General features: G+C 39.4%; 1 protein-coding gene across 1 annotated transcript; it reads right to left on the bottom strand.

Moving 5' to 3' along the window:
- Positions 1–838: 838 nt before the first annotated feature.
- slc35a5 (solute carrier family 35 member A5) lies at positions 839–13,623 on the bottom strand. The gene is made up of 10 exons (XM_050049414.1): positions 13,534–13,623; positions 10,247–10,403; positions 9,999–10,097; positions 8,395–8,528; positions 8,063–8,130; positions 7,381–7,569; positions 5,826–6,026; positions 5,606–5,733; positions 3,730–3,998; positions 839–1,826 (listed from the first exon to the last, which is right to left on the bottom strand). Exons 2-10 carry the CDS (start codon positions 10,371–10,373, stop codon positions 1,758–1,760), a joined length of 1,284 nt encoding a protein of 427 aa, XP_049905371.1. The 5' UTR covers positions 10,374–10,403; positions 13,534–13,623; the 3' UTR covers positions 839–1,757.
- Between the last annotated feature and the right edge of the window lie 217 nt (positions 13,624–13,840).

Here is a 13,840-nt window from a genome sequence, read left to right as displayed (position 1 = left end):
ATACTATACTTTGACTTTTTTATGATAATTTGAACAACATACTATGACTTTTTTATAATATTTTAGACGACATACTATACTATGACTTTTTTATGTTTTGGACGACATACTATACTATGACTTTTTTATGATATTTTGGACGACATACTATACTATGACATTTTTATGATATTTATAACGACACCCTATATTATGACTTCTTTATATTTTTGATCACATACTATACTATGACTTTTTTATGATATTTTGGACAACATGCTATACTATGACTTTTCTTAAATATTTTGGACCACATATTATACTATGACTTTTTTTATGACATTTTGGACCACATACTGTACTATGACTTTTTTATAATATTTTGGACCACATACTGTACTATGATTTTTTTATGATATTTATAACGACACCCTATATTATGACTTCTTTATATTTTTGATCACATACTATACTATTACTTTTTTTGTTTGATATTGATGGCATACTACATTGAAATAATCTCTTAAGCTACATCCCCTCCTAGTGGCTTGATGATGAATGAAAACATTTCGGTTGACCGTAATTTATTTGCCATTTGACAATGAAAACAACCCTATATATTATTTAAAAATGTGTGAAACAGTTAGAATTAAACACAATAAAAACGGCTTTTAAACATCTTTGTTCTTTCTCAATTCTCCAGTATTCATTTTTTTGTCATGTTTTTAACCATATCATATCTTACCTTTTGCTTCTTCTTCTTCTTCCTTTTGTTTTTTCATTTTTCCACTTCCTATACTGCTGTTGCTGCATGCCAATTTTTGTCTTCTGATTGTTACTTTTATTCTGACAAAGTTAAACCACTTCACTTGCAGTTTATTTCAGAACAACTGGCATGTGTTCAAACTTTATGGCACAAGAATTATATATCACAGTTGTACTACATCAATCCTCCACCAAAAAAAAACAAACAAACAAAAAAAAGAAATGTTCAAGGCCAAATAAGAACCAGGAGCCACTTTGTTGTGCTTTCAGAAATCCAGGCATCCTAACTGCTAAATTCTGTCAATGCTCATGGTTCTGGTTCATGTTTAAGAAAATACACTGATTGAGCAGAAAAATAGAAAGCTCCATACACTGTCATGGAAACAGTCCTGGTGTGCGTGTACATTTCTGGTAATGTGTTTTGTGATGCTGCAGTTTGTGACTTTGTGCTGGAATTTGGTGCTTAAGTTTCAACATTGTTTAAATATTGACTATAGATTGAATGAACTCTTCTCTTGCACGCTGCCAATGACATTAAAAACAGTATAAAGCCAATCATTACAATCATTGCATTTACAATTATAAAACTCTGGTCATTAAACCCATCAATCATCTGGAACAAGTCAAATAGCTGCACAAACAAGAGGAATCATCAGAGGAGACAAAATATCCCGAACAAGAATCCTTAATGATCCAAAGTGGCAAATACACTGATACTTACAGTATTTCCCAGCAGTACATACACTGATGGTTTAACTGGTGCTTCTTTCACTATGTAAATAACAGCACTCATACTGACAGGCACATTTCAATATATACACAACAGCCTTAGTTATTATCACAAGTGTCTGACAGAGTTCATCCCACAGTCCAGCACCACTGTCAGTCACTGTTCACCCGCTGACAGTCATTTCAATAAATGAGCTGAGACAGAATCTGTGACCACGCTGCGTCTTTGACTACATCGCTTCTTAATATCAGCAGCAGTGAAAATCTTCCATCATAAGTCAGTACTACAAGGACTCCTCCTCAGATTCACTGTCTGTGTTGGGCTTCGTCAGCAGCTCCAGCTCCTCGCCGTCCTGCGACAGAAAACATATGCAGAGCAGATCAGAGTGCTGCTGAAGAATCCTGTGGACAAACCTGCAGTATAAAACGTATCTGCAGCAGCCAAATGTACTGTTTCACCTAACCATGACTTTCTATAATTTCTTTTCCCTGCAAACTGACCTTTTCATGATATTTTTTACGGCAAACTATAGTTTGAATTTTTTGTGACAGTTTTATCACATACTATACTTTGACTTTTTGATCATTTATAAAGACATACTATAAATTTTTTTTAACTTGCTACAACGTGACTTTTTATTTCTACATATTTTTTGACATGCTGTACATTGACCTTTTTGATTTTGTTTCACATTGCTTTTTTTAAAAATATTTTTTCACCCACTATATTATGATTTTTTCACATGCTATACTATGCATATGGCAGAATTTTTTTTACTTACTATACTATGACTTTTTATGATATATTTGATGACATACTATACTATGACTTTTTTATGATATTTTTCACACACTTAACAATGACCATTTCATTTATTTATTTATATACTATACTATGATTTTTCATGTTTTTATGGCATGACCTTTTATGATATTTTTTTCATCATATTTCAGAAAAATGCTAATTTAACATATCTAAACACAGGAACTTCTGGTCTACCTCTGCCTCAAAGATTATTTTTTGTGTGTTATTGTGTGATTTTGGTGAATCTGAACTAACAGAAAAAAATACCAAAGTCACACAATAACACAGACAAACTAACTGATTGAGGCAGCGGTAGACCAGCAGCTCCTGTGTTCAGGATACCATTGTCAATGGAGTCTGTTGGCTTCGATAAGAGCACAGATAGGGAACTGAAGCTGTTAACTGCTTCCCTGTTGGAATGGGCCGTCTGACGGGAAGGTAAAGCAGTGAAAATACTCTCAACATATTGTATACTTAAACTGTTATAGACTATTAGGTGGGATTTGTTTTAGGCAGCTAAAATACATTTTGTTGCTGACCCCTCCACAGTAGTGCATTGCTCAGCCTCAGTGACAGCACTCCAGCCTGCTTCTCCAAACTGGGGGCATGCCAACTGACATCCACTGTTTGTATTACACTGACTATGGAGAAGTATCTCATACAAGTCCACTTTAAAAAGTCTGAACGATCCCTTGAACATCTCAGTATCTTCACTAAACACTAAAGGCTGATCCATTCAGTTTTGCGCCGATGCTCTGCCACTCACAAGCCCTTCTGTTAATGTCCTGATAGCTGTTTGGAAAACAGTTCTTTATTTCAGGGAACTCAAAATCTGCAAAGATGAGGGTTCTCATCCATTAATTTGCACTGCAGTGTGCAGAAAAAGTTAAAGACAATTGAACTCTGGCAGCAGGAGGGTGTGTGAGTAGGACGAGCACAACCGAGGCAGTTTCAGGGGATTGCATCTCCTTGTTGCTCCACCTGTCGGCTCATGCCCCTCCCTACCTGCCTCCTTACCTCTCACTGAAAATAATAATTTACTCTGCGGATCAATTGCTTCTTGTCTGAGAAGACCTTAACCTTCCAAGCTGGACACCACTCACGCTCCAGGTCCTGCTTACTCTAGCACAGTGTCCTCATAAGGACGCCACAGAGATCTGTCCTGTTTAATAGCTTCCTCTTTCAAAATCCAATAAACTACACTGACCTAATGAAATTACATGAGGTAATGCAGCGGCATGAGTCTGAATGCTGTTTTCATAGCAGGGAATCGGGTTTCCTCCTGAGCTGAAGAAATCACATTATAGAGCGCTGAGAGCCAAGCGTCCTACAGAGAGCTCGGTATGTGTGTGGGAGGAGAGGAAGGGGCTTACATGCACGTTAGGTGAGTGACACAGCTGTGAGAAAAGCTTGTGTGCGTGACAAGGGAAGATTTGTGTTTTACTCCCTACCCCTCTGGACCTCTCGAACACCTCTCCGTTGATGACCCGCAGCTTTTCCTGCTGCAGGCTGTACTCCAGGTCCTTGGGCCGGCTGGCGTTGTAGATAAAGATGGCCAGCAGGACTGTGGGAGCCTGGAGGAAGAAGTCCAGCGAGGGGCGGAAGTCAAAGAGGAAGAGGGAGAGGGCGGTTACCACCACGGTGGTGATCTGGCCCGTCAGCACGTGGAACATGTTGTCTCTGAATTTCAAGATGAAGGCCACAGATAGACCCAGGGCAGCTGAGGAGAAGACAGAGGAGAGGTTGTTTTTTTTTTTTTTTTACCTTATTCACACACACTCCTTGAAACTTGGTCATCCTTAAGGAAGTTTATTGATGTTCACAGCTCTGCAGATATTATTTGGAGACAGTTATTCAGTCACTGTCCTTACCACAAGAACAGCAGCATTGACCTTTGCTCAAAAGTTTGAACCTACAGTTTCCAGATAAATTATTTGTTGTTGGTAATGCAAGAAGTCACAAATGATGCCTGCAAAATATCCAGAAAATTTCAGCACTGCTTGTCTGTTTAAACAGCCTGCATTTACATTTAGTAGCCAGGGTGGACATAATGTGATTGTGCAACTAATTACAAACAGTTTTTTATGTTTTGTTTTTTTTGACAATTCTCTAATGGCAATTTTCATGCGTAAATTGGAGTTTTAATAGACTGAATCTAGAGGAGAAGGCAGAGAAAGAGGGAGGGACTATGGGAGAGAGGGAAAGTGAACAACGGAGCAATATAGTGGAGAACCAGGGGTGTGAAAGAGAGCGCAAGTCAGAGAGGGACAGAAAATGAGAGTTTCCTTCTGCCTCCCCAGCAGTGGGAGAGATGATTTTAACATGCAGCAAAGAGTGGTGATCATCATCTGCGCACATGCGCACTACACGGCCCAAGAGGCACAGGTTGCTTTGCCAAGCCTGTCGTGCATGAGACGACAGACTATCAACATAAGGAGGAGAAGAATGAGAAGTGGTGCGAGAACACACGTCAGCCCTTAGCTTGTACTCAATGTTTTAATATTAAGAAATATATAATATAGATTTCTTTTACAGCAGAAATTCAGTTTTTTTAATCAGGCACTGGAACAGAAACTGTGCAGGTTCATGTGGGTCGGGCTGATTTTTTGGGCCCAATCAGAGCCCTGGTGTGCTTAAGTCACAATGGTAATGACAAGCAACTGTAGGTTTTCAGTTCATTTGCTCCAAAATATGAAAACATGATTTTGAGCAGAATCACGTTTTCATCAATGATTTTACTTCACATTGTGTTTTGGCAGTGTTTGTGAAATATGATGTGAAACATGCTGTAACAATGTCATGGCTGCCATTTTTATTTTGTTGATTTGTGCTTGATAGAAGTCTTTGCCAGCATGTGTACCTCTGTCTCTGTCTCTGTCCACACCAAACAAATCCTCAAAACAACTTGATGCAACTGGCTGTGATGGTTCACACTGTTACGCTTGGCACCCAAATTAGATAAGCAAGACAGGTGACTTATTTTATACACTGTTTCTCTTCACTAATGGCGCTGTGGTCGTTGATTTAGGTCCTCTGACGATGCTTATGAAGCTCAGAGACTTGACTAATATCAGTTTGCTGCAGGCGTCCATGTTTCCCTGAGCAGCAAGTTGAAAACTTGCAATGGACGCAGCATCATATCTGTGTGCTACATATGAAGCTACAGCCAGAAGCTGGTTAGCTTAGCTTTGCATTAAGACTGAAAACAGGAGGAAACAGCTAGCTTGTTTCTGTCCAGAGCTAAAATAAAAATCCATCCACGAGCACCTCTAAGGCTCACTGACCTACATGAATAAATGTAACCATACTTATAGACTGTTAACTCACCAGTGACGAGCACCAGTAACAGGGAGTACATGTTATGTCCATGGAGGAGGCCACAGTGCACAGTGAGGCCTCGAGCCTCACTGCCCAGCCCGAGGGTCAGACCATTAAACACCACACCAAACGCGTACCTACAAAACCATGAAGCACATTATTCAGATTAGAACTGACTTCAGCCACACATCCTCTGCTTTATTATGTTCTTCACTGAGTCACTTCTCACAGTTTACTGTTCTGGATGAAGATGCTCTCAGTCAGCTGGTCTCCTTCTTTGAGGATCTTCTCATTGTAGATGTTGGCCATGGCGGAGATGAAGCACTGGAGGAGGAGCAGGATGTGACCCACACCCAGAGACTGAAGCTTCTGCACCACCCTGTCCCTCCAGGCCTGGCCGGGCAGGGACGACACCCACGACTCAGTGGCACTGTGGAGGGGGAAAGATATGAACAAGGATAACAGAACATAACTGAAGAATAAACCAGGCTGTGAACCTGGTGAAACTGGTATTTATAAAGGAAGAATGTGTGCACCTCAGGGGGGCGTCAGAGCAGCGTACACACAGTTTTAGCTGAGATAGCAGAGGGTGATGTGATGAGGAGGAGATTAAAAATAAATTAGGAAACAGTAACATTGTTTTCAGGTTGTTTGCCAGTGTCATGTTTCTTTCATTACTTTGCAGTCAGCACAGCATTCTGTAAAATCTCATTCAGAAGCGGTCATAAATTTAATTTTAAGGTACTTCTGAGAGATGAATTTCATCATTTTTTATTTACACTTGAGCATCATTCACGTGTGAATTATCTTTAATTTGATCCTAAACTGACAGGCACTTTGTAGAGTCAGTGATGGTTGAGATTTTATCTCAACGATGTTTGCAGAACCATGTGATGAATTAATGGTACGGACGTTATAAACAGCCTCAGCCTTGCAGCTGCTTGAAGAGACCCACCATGCAACATAATATTGTTGCTTAAATTGTACTTACTTTGCTGTACTTCTCATTAACGGGTCTAACGGGTGGAGCAGGAACAACTATCAATATGCAAACAGATGTTTGAAGGCCATTTATGGCAACCCTGGTGGTAAAAATGAGGCTCAAGCATGTTCACCCTACGCCCACAATGACTGAGATTTAGAAAACAGAATCAAGCGTGCGTGTGCCTTTATAAATCTGACGAAATCCTTATGTGCGTACACAAAGAATGTTGTGAATCTACAGTTTTTTGCATCTGGCCTCAGGTCTTGACAAGAAAGAAACACATGGAATAAAAAAAATTGATATCTCTGGTTCTGCTGCATCAATTCTGATCCTCAGGACATCTACAGGTATCACACACAGTTCATGCTTTTAAGACCTTTTCAGGATAATTTTAACCTGATTTAAATTTTATTTTTGGACAAATCATCTGTTTCTTATTCAAGCATGACAGGTAAGTATAAATGTAAGTAATGTGTCCCTGTGCAGAGGCAGATTATTAGCAGGTACAAAAGATAAGATTTTTTGGTGGGTTTAAAGATTAGACTTTCACAAAAATAAATTAAAATATAGACAAGTTAAATAAGATCAAATGTTTTTGGCAATTCAGACCTCGCAAATTCAAATTTAAGACCATTTAGCGCCTTCTGAGGCTCAAAATTTATAAATTAAATTTAAGGAATTTGGAGACTTTTTAAGGACCTGCAGTCACTCTGGATCTTTCTTTTTAAACTGTCCATCATGAGTCTGACAACATTATATGAGAGCACTCTTTTCATCCATCTGCCGTTCATCATGTTACCTGCTGTTCCTCATCTGCTCCAGCAGCTGTGTGTAGAGGAGGCAGGAGTTGGAGGGGGTGGAGAGGGGGTTTGAGTGGAGACCTGGAACAGCCACAGAGTTTTGGCTGCTCCCTGATCCCGTCGTCAAGGAAACAATGGACAGGAAGAGGATGAATAACGCTGCCCACTGAACCCAGGACAGGCGCCTCCTACAGGAGAAGGTGAGAAGTGAAAATGTTAGTTTCTTCTGTGGTTAACATGAGCTGTGTTTAAAGTTTTAAATATACAGAATTAAAAGGTGTTGTGTATGAAGGGATGCACAAGATGTCGAACTTGATGAGATTGTGCACCAGTAAAAAAGGCAACTTTGAGTATTTCACTCAGCTTAAGTGTTACTATTGCAGTGGAACAAGTACAGTACATTCAGTAATATTGTCCAACAGATTACAAAGCTCACTTTAAAGCCACTTAAAGCACATTTTTAGAAACAAAATGTTAAAATATTTGGATAAACTTGAAGACATCTCTTCTAGACGAGTCACAAAAAATAAACATGGGATGGAAAAGCAGCAGCATAACACCAGGAAATGAGATAAAGTGTCAACAGATGCACACTCAGCACCTCTCAGCTACAGTCAAACTCACAATAACAGACACAGCGTCCTGCTGAAGACAAAACATTACAGGCTCGTTGACACTTACTTCAGAACAATTCTGAAGAGCACAGCTGTGGTCAGGATGACGAAGTTGGAGAACAACACTGCCATGGCCTGGGGACAAGAGGAAGAACAGCTGGTTCAGAGATAAAACAGAGAGACTCAGTGCAGGATGTTTTGTAAAAGCTGGAATGAGAAGTTTAAATCTGCATTTAGAGAATTTCCACTGGAGGTAAAAGAGGTTTTCAGGTGTGGTTTGCATGTTAATAGGGGTTGGATAACTGGAATGCATTTACATTTTCCAAATGTAAAGCTTTCACACACAAAATTCAATTAATATAAATGGTCCTATAACAAAATATGGAAGTCTTTACTAACAGGCTGCAGGTAAGTCATCACATAGAAGATGATGAGGTTGTCGAGGAAGTAGAGGAAAGCAGGCACAGCCCACTTTAGGGAGGTGAGGAAGGAGGAGCTGGAGGAGCACCCCAGCTCTCTGCACGATCGTCCCTCTGAGGAAACAGACAAAAAGAGCAGATAAACAAACCTTAAAGATACACTATGCAGGATTATACCAAAAACACCGATTACAAATTCCACTTCTGTTCCAATATGACAATATTCTGAATTTGATACGGGTCACATAAACAGCTTATTTCGCTTGGATTTTGTGTATTATGTCTTTTTCCAAATGTAGCATTTTCCGATTAAGACATGTGGGTTATGCCAATATTATTCTGGTTTTAGGGGCATTCTTCTGACAACGTATACAATGCAATCAGAATATGTGTCTCAATTCAGGTTTTTACGCCAATTTGTGTCACACGGCCTGTTTATGTTCGGCTGTGTGGGCACTTATTGATGCAGTGACACACAAACCAACTCTCCAACAGTCTGTAAGGCTGAGGCAGAGATGCATGCGCAAAAGAAAAGCCCACATTTCTGGTCGGAGGAAGAAACACACCTCCTATAAACGCTGTGAAAGACTTGCATATCAACACGATTTTGAATATGTACAAATATGGCTACACCGTCCTTTTCAATAAGGTGGACGAAAGAGGCAGGATGTGTTTGCATGGTCAAACAAGTCCACCACCGGAAGAAACCTTTGAGCAAAATGGCACAGGCAGCTCCAGCTGTTCCAATTCCTCCAATTTTTACATAATAAACGTCATATTAGAGGACGTTAATCTGAGTATTTACAGCTGCACATAACTGGGAATATTAGTGGAATAGGGTTTTATTTATTAGGCATGTAAACAACTCAGTTGGAATACTGTCTTTTTGGAATAAGAGCAAAAACTGGAATATTTTGTGCATGTAAACTTAGTTAGTGTATAGACTTACACTAAAGTAAACCCTCTCATCATCACTCATGACCCACAGGAAGTGTGTGGCAGTGTATTTATCTGTAGAGACTCTGCCCTCTGCCTGTTTTGTTTTGTTGTGTTTTTATTTTGCTGTGGTCAGGACATTTATAAGTTTGCAGCCAGTAAGAACTTGCAGGTGAGGTCGGGACTTTAGAAAAGCAGGTAGCTATCAGGTAACGCTAATAGCAGCACGCATCCAAGAGGAAGCTACGAAAGTCACCAACAAGGTGCCAAAAAACCCACAAATACAGTGAGGCGAAGCAACAAGTGGAGAAAGCTTGTTTCAAACAACAGTAAATCTGGGGTCAGCTTTCACTTTCCATGCGAGCACTGAAGGAGAGGATGGGGATGAAGAGCAGCATGGAGCTGGCCCGTGTTCGGTTGGACAGGTTGGTGCTGGCATTTAGCTTACTTAGCTACCTAAAGTGTCGGCTCTTCCATTATAACTAATGTAACATTCCTATGACAGTACAGTAGCTTGCTGTGTATGAATAAGCAGTGCAGGCAGGAGGGCCCAAATTTAAATGTTCAAACTGGTTGAACCAACAATTCCTGGATAATGTACCTTTAACATCACATACGCAAACACACTGAGACAACTTCAACGTTTACCTCGGACGATCACTCTGACTGACATAGCCAGGCAGAAGAGCAGTTTGAGCGCCTCAGCGAGTAGATTGACGGATGCAGGGAGGAAGTCATACTTGTTCTCTGCAGATTGACCACAAATGGAGACACAACGCGTCAGTGGAAAAAACATCTTATAGCATGTTTATCTAAATGTGTGCTGACTTAAATACAAAATTGACATGTCATGTTAACTCTCTGTGGGAAATAAAAAATAGCATCCAGTGAGTCACCAGCATTGGCGGAGAATTTGAGGAGCACGATGCGACTGGTCCCCAAAGTTACAAAGCCCAGGCCGAGGGCCAGAGTGTAGGCCGACGAGCGGGAGCACAGCCTGCTGCAGCAGTGGCAGCCCATCATGATCGGGACTGGAGCTCAGAGCAGTCAGACCTGTTGTAACGCAAACACAAACACAAACACACACACACACACACACACACACACACACACACACACACACACACACACACAAATAGTGGTAGTATCAGACTGCTGCCCAGTATGTTTGATACTCAGAGTTTCAGTTGCAGAATTGGCATCACTAAAGAACTGGAAGGCTTGGTGTGTCTCTGTCCAACACTACTGAGATCAACATGGTCACTGTCAACAGCTCAAAGTTCCTGTGGCTAAAAATCACCTGGTCTCTGCTGTATGAGCTGTTTAGAATTTGTTTTTAATTCTTTATTGGTTTTTAAATCACTAAATGGATCTGTCTGACACGGTCAAGATATACCGGTATGTGCCTGCTAGGTCCCTGAGATCCTCTGACTCAAACCTTTAGATCGTTTCAGAGGTCAGAACTAGAAGACATGGAGACGCAGCCTTTGTTAATTACGCCCCGAAACTCTGCAACAGTCTGTCTGAAGGTCTTAGAAGCTCTACATCTGTTGAATCTCAAGTCAGATCTTTTTACCATTGCTTTCTCCTGAAATGTATTTTTAACTGATGGTTGTTTTTCTCTTGTATTAGCCTGTAGTTTTACTTTATCTTTTATCATACGTTTTTATCATCTTTTTTTCCAGACAATAAAATAATTTAAAAAGAACAACAACAACTATCAAACAAACAAAAAAATTATAATTAAACGTCTATCGAATAAAAAGAAAATAAATAAATAGAGTAAAAATAAACAGCAGGGATAAAATACGGGAAAAACAATGATTACAATGAAAGTTAAGACTAATGTAACTCCAAATAAAAAGCCAGATTAACAAGGTAGGTTGAGTTAAGAGGGGCATAAACAACAGAAAGCACTCTCACTGGTACTTTTATAGGTCACACATGAGGAACATGTCAAAGTAAAGCAGTGGAGGACCTCAGTGATCTGGCGGGAACATAAAATGAAAGAAAATCTCTGATGTATGAAGGAGAAAGGTCATTTAAAGCTTTAAATAAAAGGAAAAGAACTTTAAAATCAATCTGAAAAGACACAGGTAGCCAGTTTAGGGACTTCAGCAATGGGGGGTGTGATCCAGTTCTTAGTTAGTACTGTAGCTGCTGCATTCTGGACCAAAGTAAGTACACACTATCTTACTGCTCGTCCTCTAACAAAACACTCTGCCTTCTGTTTCAGGCCCTGCAACAAAAAAGTTCCACCTTTAAAACAGGTCATATTTTTCATGGTCAACTGAGAGAAGTCAACGTACGCTGAGGTCACTTCACTGTCTTTGTAAGCAGGACAGTAAAACAAAAAATGAACCTCTTTTACACAATGAACAAGCTCTGTCCTCCTGAACCTGTGAGCCCCTCAGGCTAATAATGTTCCTGAGTGTAACTGTGCACACAGGGATCTTTGTCTTTTGTTTAGATTATACTTCATATAAGGTTCTTCACTGTAGCTTTTCTCTGTGAGACAGTACTGTAAGTTAATGATTTGGGTTAATACCACATATCAATGGACCATTGTTCTGTACATAAGGAACATTTTGCTGCTAATCCACTGGGTTTAGTTGTTCGAAAGTAATCTGATCGGATTTCAGCTATCAATAGGATAAAATCTTAAAAATAGGTTGTTCAAATGAAAGATTCTGAAATCGGTTGAGATCACATCATCCAGTCTTGGTTTTGTTGTTCAAAACTTTTAAGTAGGATTGGGATTCCTTTGATCCAAAAAAGGGTTTATTCTGATCCCAACAGGAGGCTGGATTCAGGCTGGATTTCAGGAACAGAATGTAATAAAACTTTTTACAAAAATAAAATAAAATAAAAAAAATACACATTTATATATATCTTGCATTTAAGATGTCAAACAGTTACTGTAACAAAATAAATAAGTAGAATTTACACTATCCATTTAATACTTTTTGTTTGATATTAACAGCTATTTGGGGGGTTATTTTATGTATGGGGACAACACCCTTTTTTAAAACTCTACTGGGCTGAAAGGCTTACAGTTTACAAGTTACAGTTTCTAACAACTCTATTTCATTCTCTTTGGTAGAACCTATGGTGATAAGTGGTAATTGCGTGTGTTTGTTGGCAGACTGCGTACACTGTGATATGTATGTGGTTGGTAATCTTGAAAAGTCTGTTTCTGGATCAGGGTGATCTGATCCAACGTTGCTTTGAGAAATCAGCACAAAAGTAAAATGGCTCAGCTGATCCTGGGCAGCAAAATACGGGATTTCAAAATCTGGATCTTTCTGATCTAGACTGAATTTTCTGAACAATTGGACTCTGAATATCATCTGGAAAATAAAAGACAAGTTGTTCAAATAATATAAGAATTTTTTCAGCTTTATCTTAATCTGTTTAATAGAGAGGTGTTAATTCAATTTAATGATCATTTTAAGAGGCTGACAGATATGATGCTGCTCTGTCCTGGTCTGACTTCTTCTAGCTTTTTAGGAACTCCCTTCTGCTGGATAATGAGACATGTTAGGGTTATAAATAGCAGCAACAACCAGTCACATACACAAGAGCCCTTTGGTTTGGTCTCCAGTCACATTTGATTAAGTTACAGTTGTCAGTAAACTGTTTACTGTGCAACACAAACCTCCAGTAACTCACTGAATTAAATCAATCTGAGCAGGATGGTGAGCTGCAGGGTCTGGCTATTTAAACTTTAAAAACTCATTGTCAGTCCCAGCTTCTCAAATGTCACATATTGCTGCTTCTTTGTAAATTAAATATGTCTGTGGTTTGAACTGTTGGTGAGACAAAACAAACAATTTAAAGACGTCATAATGGACATTATCGACTATTTTCTGATATTTAAAACACTAAAGGACGAATAAAACGATAAAACAAACGAGACATTGATGAATGAAAGTCACATTTTTGTCAGGGACGTAAATTAATCTGCTCACACACAGAATTGAACTGTTACAATTGAACCTAACGAGCAAAGTCTGAGAGCTCGGAGCTAATTTAGCATCACTGTCACCACAAACCGTCTCGTTTCTGCGAACAAACACCTTCAATAAAACAACACGAGCGTTTATTTAAACATTATTACACGTACTATCTGAGGACGTCACAGATATGGTGTGAAAATGAGACAAAGCTCTGTGAGACTTACTTGTTATTCCTCTTTCTTCCAAAACATAACTGAACCATTGCTCTTCCTGGTTTATCCGCGCAGGCGCACTGGAGCAGGTGCCGCGCTGACGTCATCCCAAACGCACTGCACATCCGTGTGAATCAGCTGTTAATGAACGTGTGAAGGAGGAGGAGGGTTTAGATGCTGTTAGCTCAGATCAAATTAATGGTACAATTAAATTAAAATATTTAAAAAGTTTCTTTAGAAAAGGTGAAAAGTTTCTGGTTTCATTTTCCTTCTAAAATCTTGTGACTTTTAAATTTCTAAACTACTTATTAAGCTCTGC

Source organism: Epinephelus moara, chromosome 7, assembly GCF_006386435.1.
Source record: "Epinephelus moara isolate mb chromosome 7, YSFRI_EMoa_1.0, whole genome shotgun sequence".
Taxonomy (NCBI): Eukaryota; Metazoa; Chordata; class Actinopteri; order Perciformes; family Serranidae; genus Epinephelus; species Epinephelus moara.
This window is presented reverse-complemented; position numbering and strand designations above follow the sequence as displayed.

Excerpts from the sequence above, each read along its gene's own strand:
- slc35a5 (XM_050049414.1), bottom strand. The coding sequence starts at position 10,373 with ATGATGGGCTGCCACTGCTGCAGCAGGCTGTGCTCCCGCTCGTCGGCC. Across the intron at positions 8,131-8,394 it reads TGATGACTTACCTGCAGCCT|GCCATGGCAGTGTTGTTCTC; the intron begins GTTAGTAAAGAC and ends TCTTGTCCCCAG. Across the intron at positions 7,570-8,062 it reads CTCTTCAGAATTGTTCTGAA|GAGGCGCCTGTCCTGGGTTC; the intron begins GTAAGTGTCAAC and ends CTTCTCCTGTAG.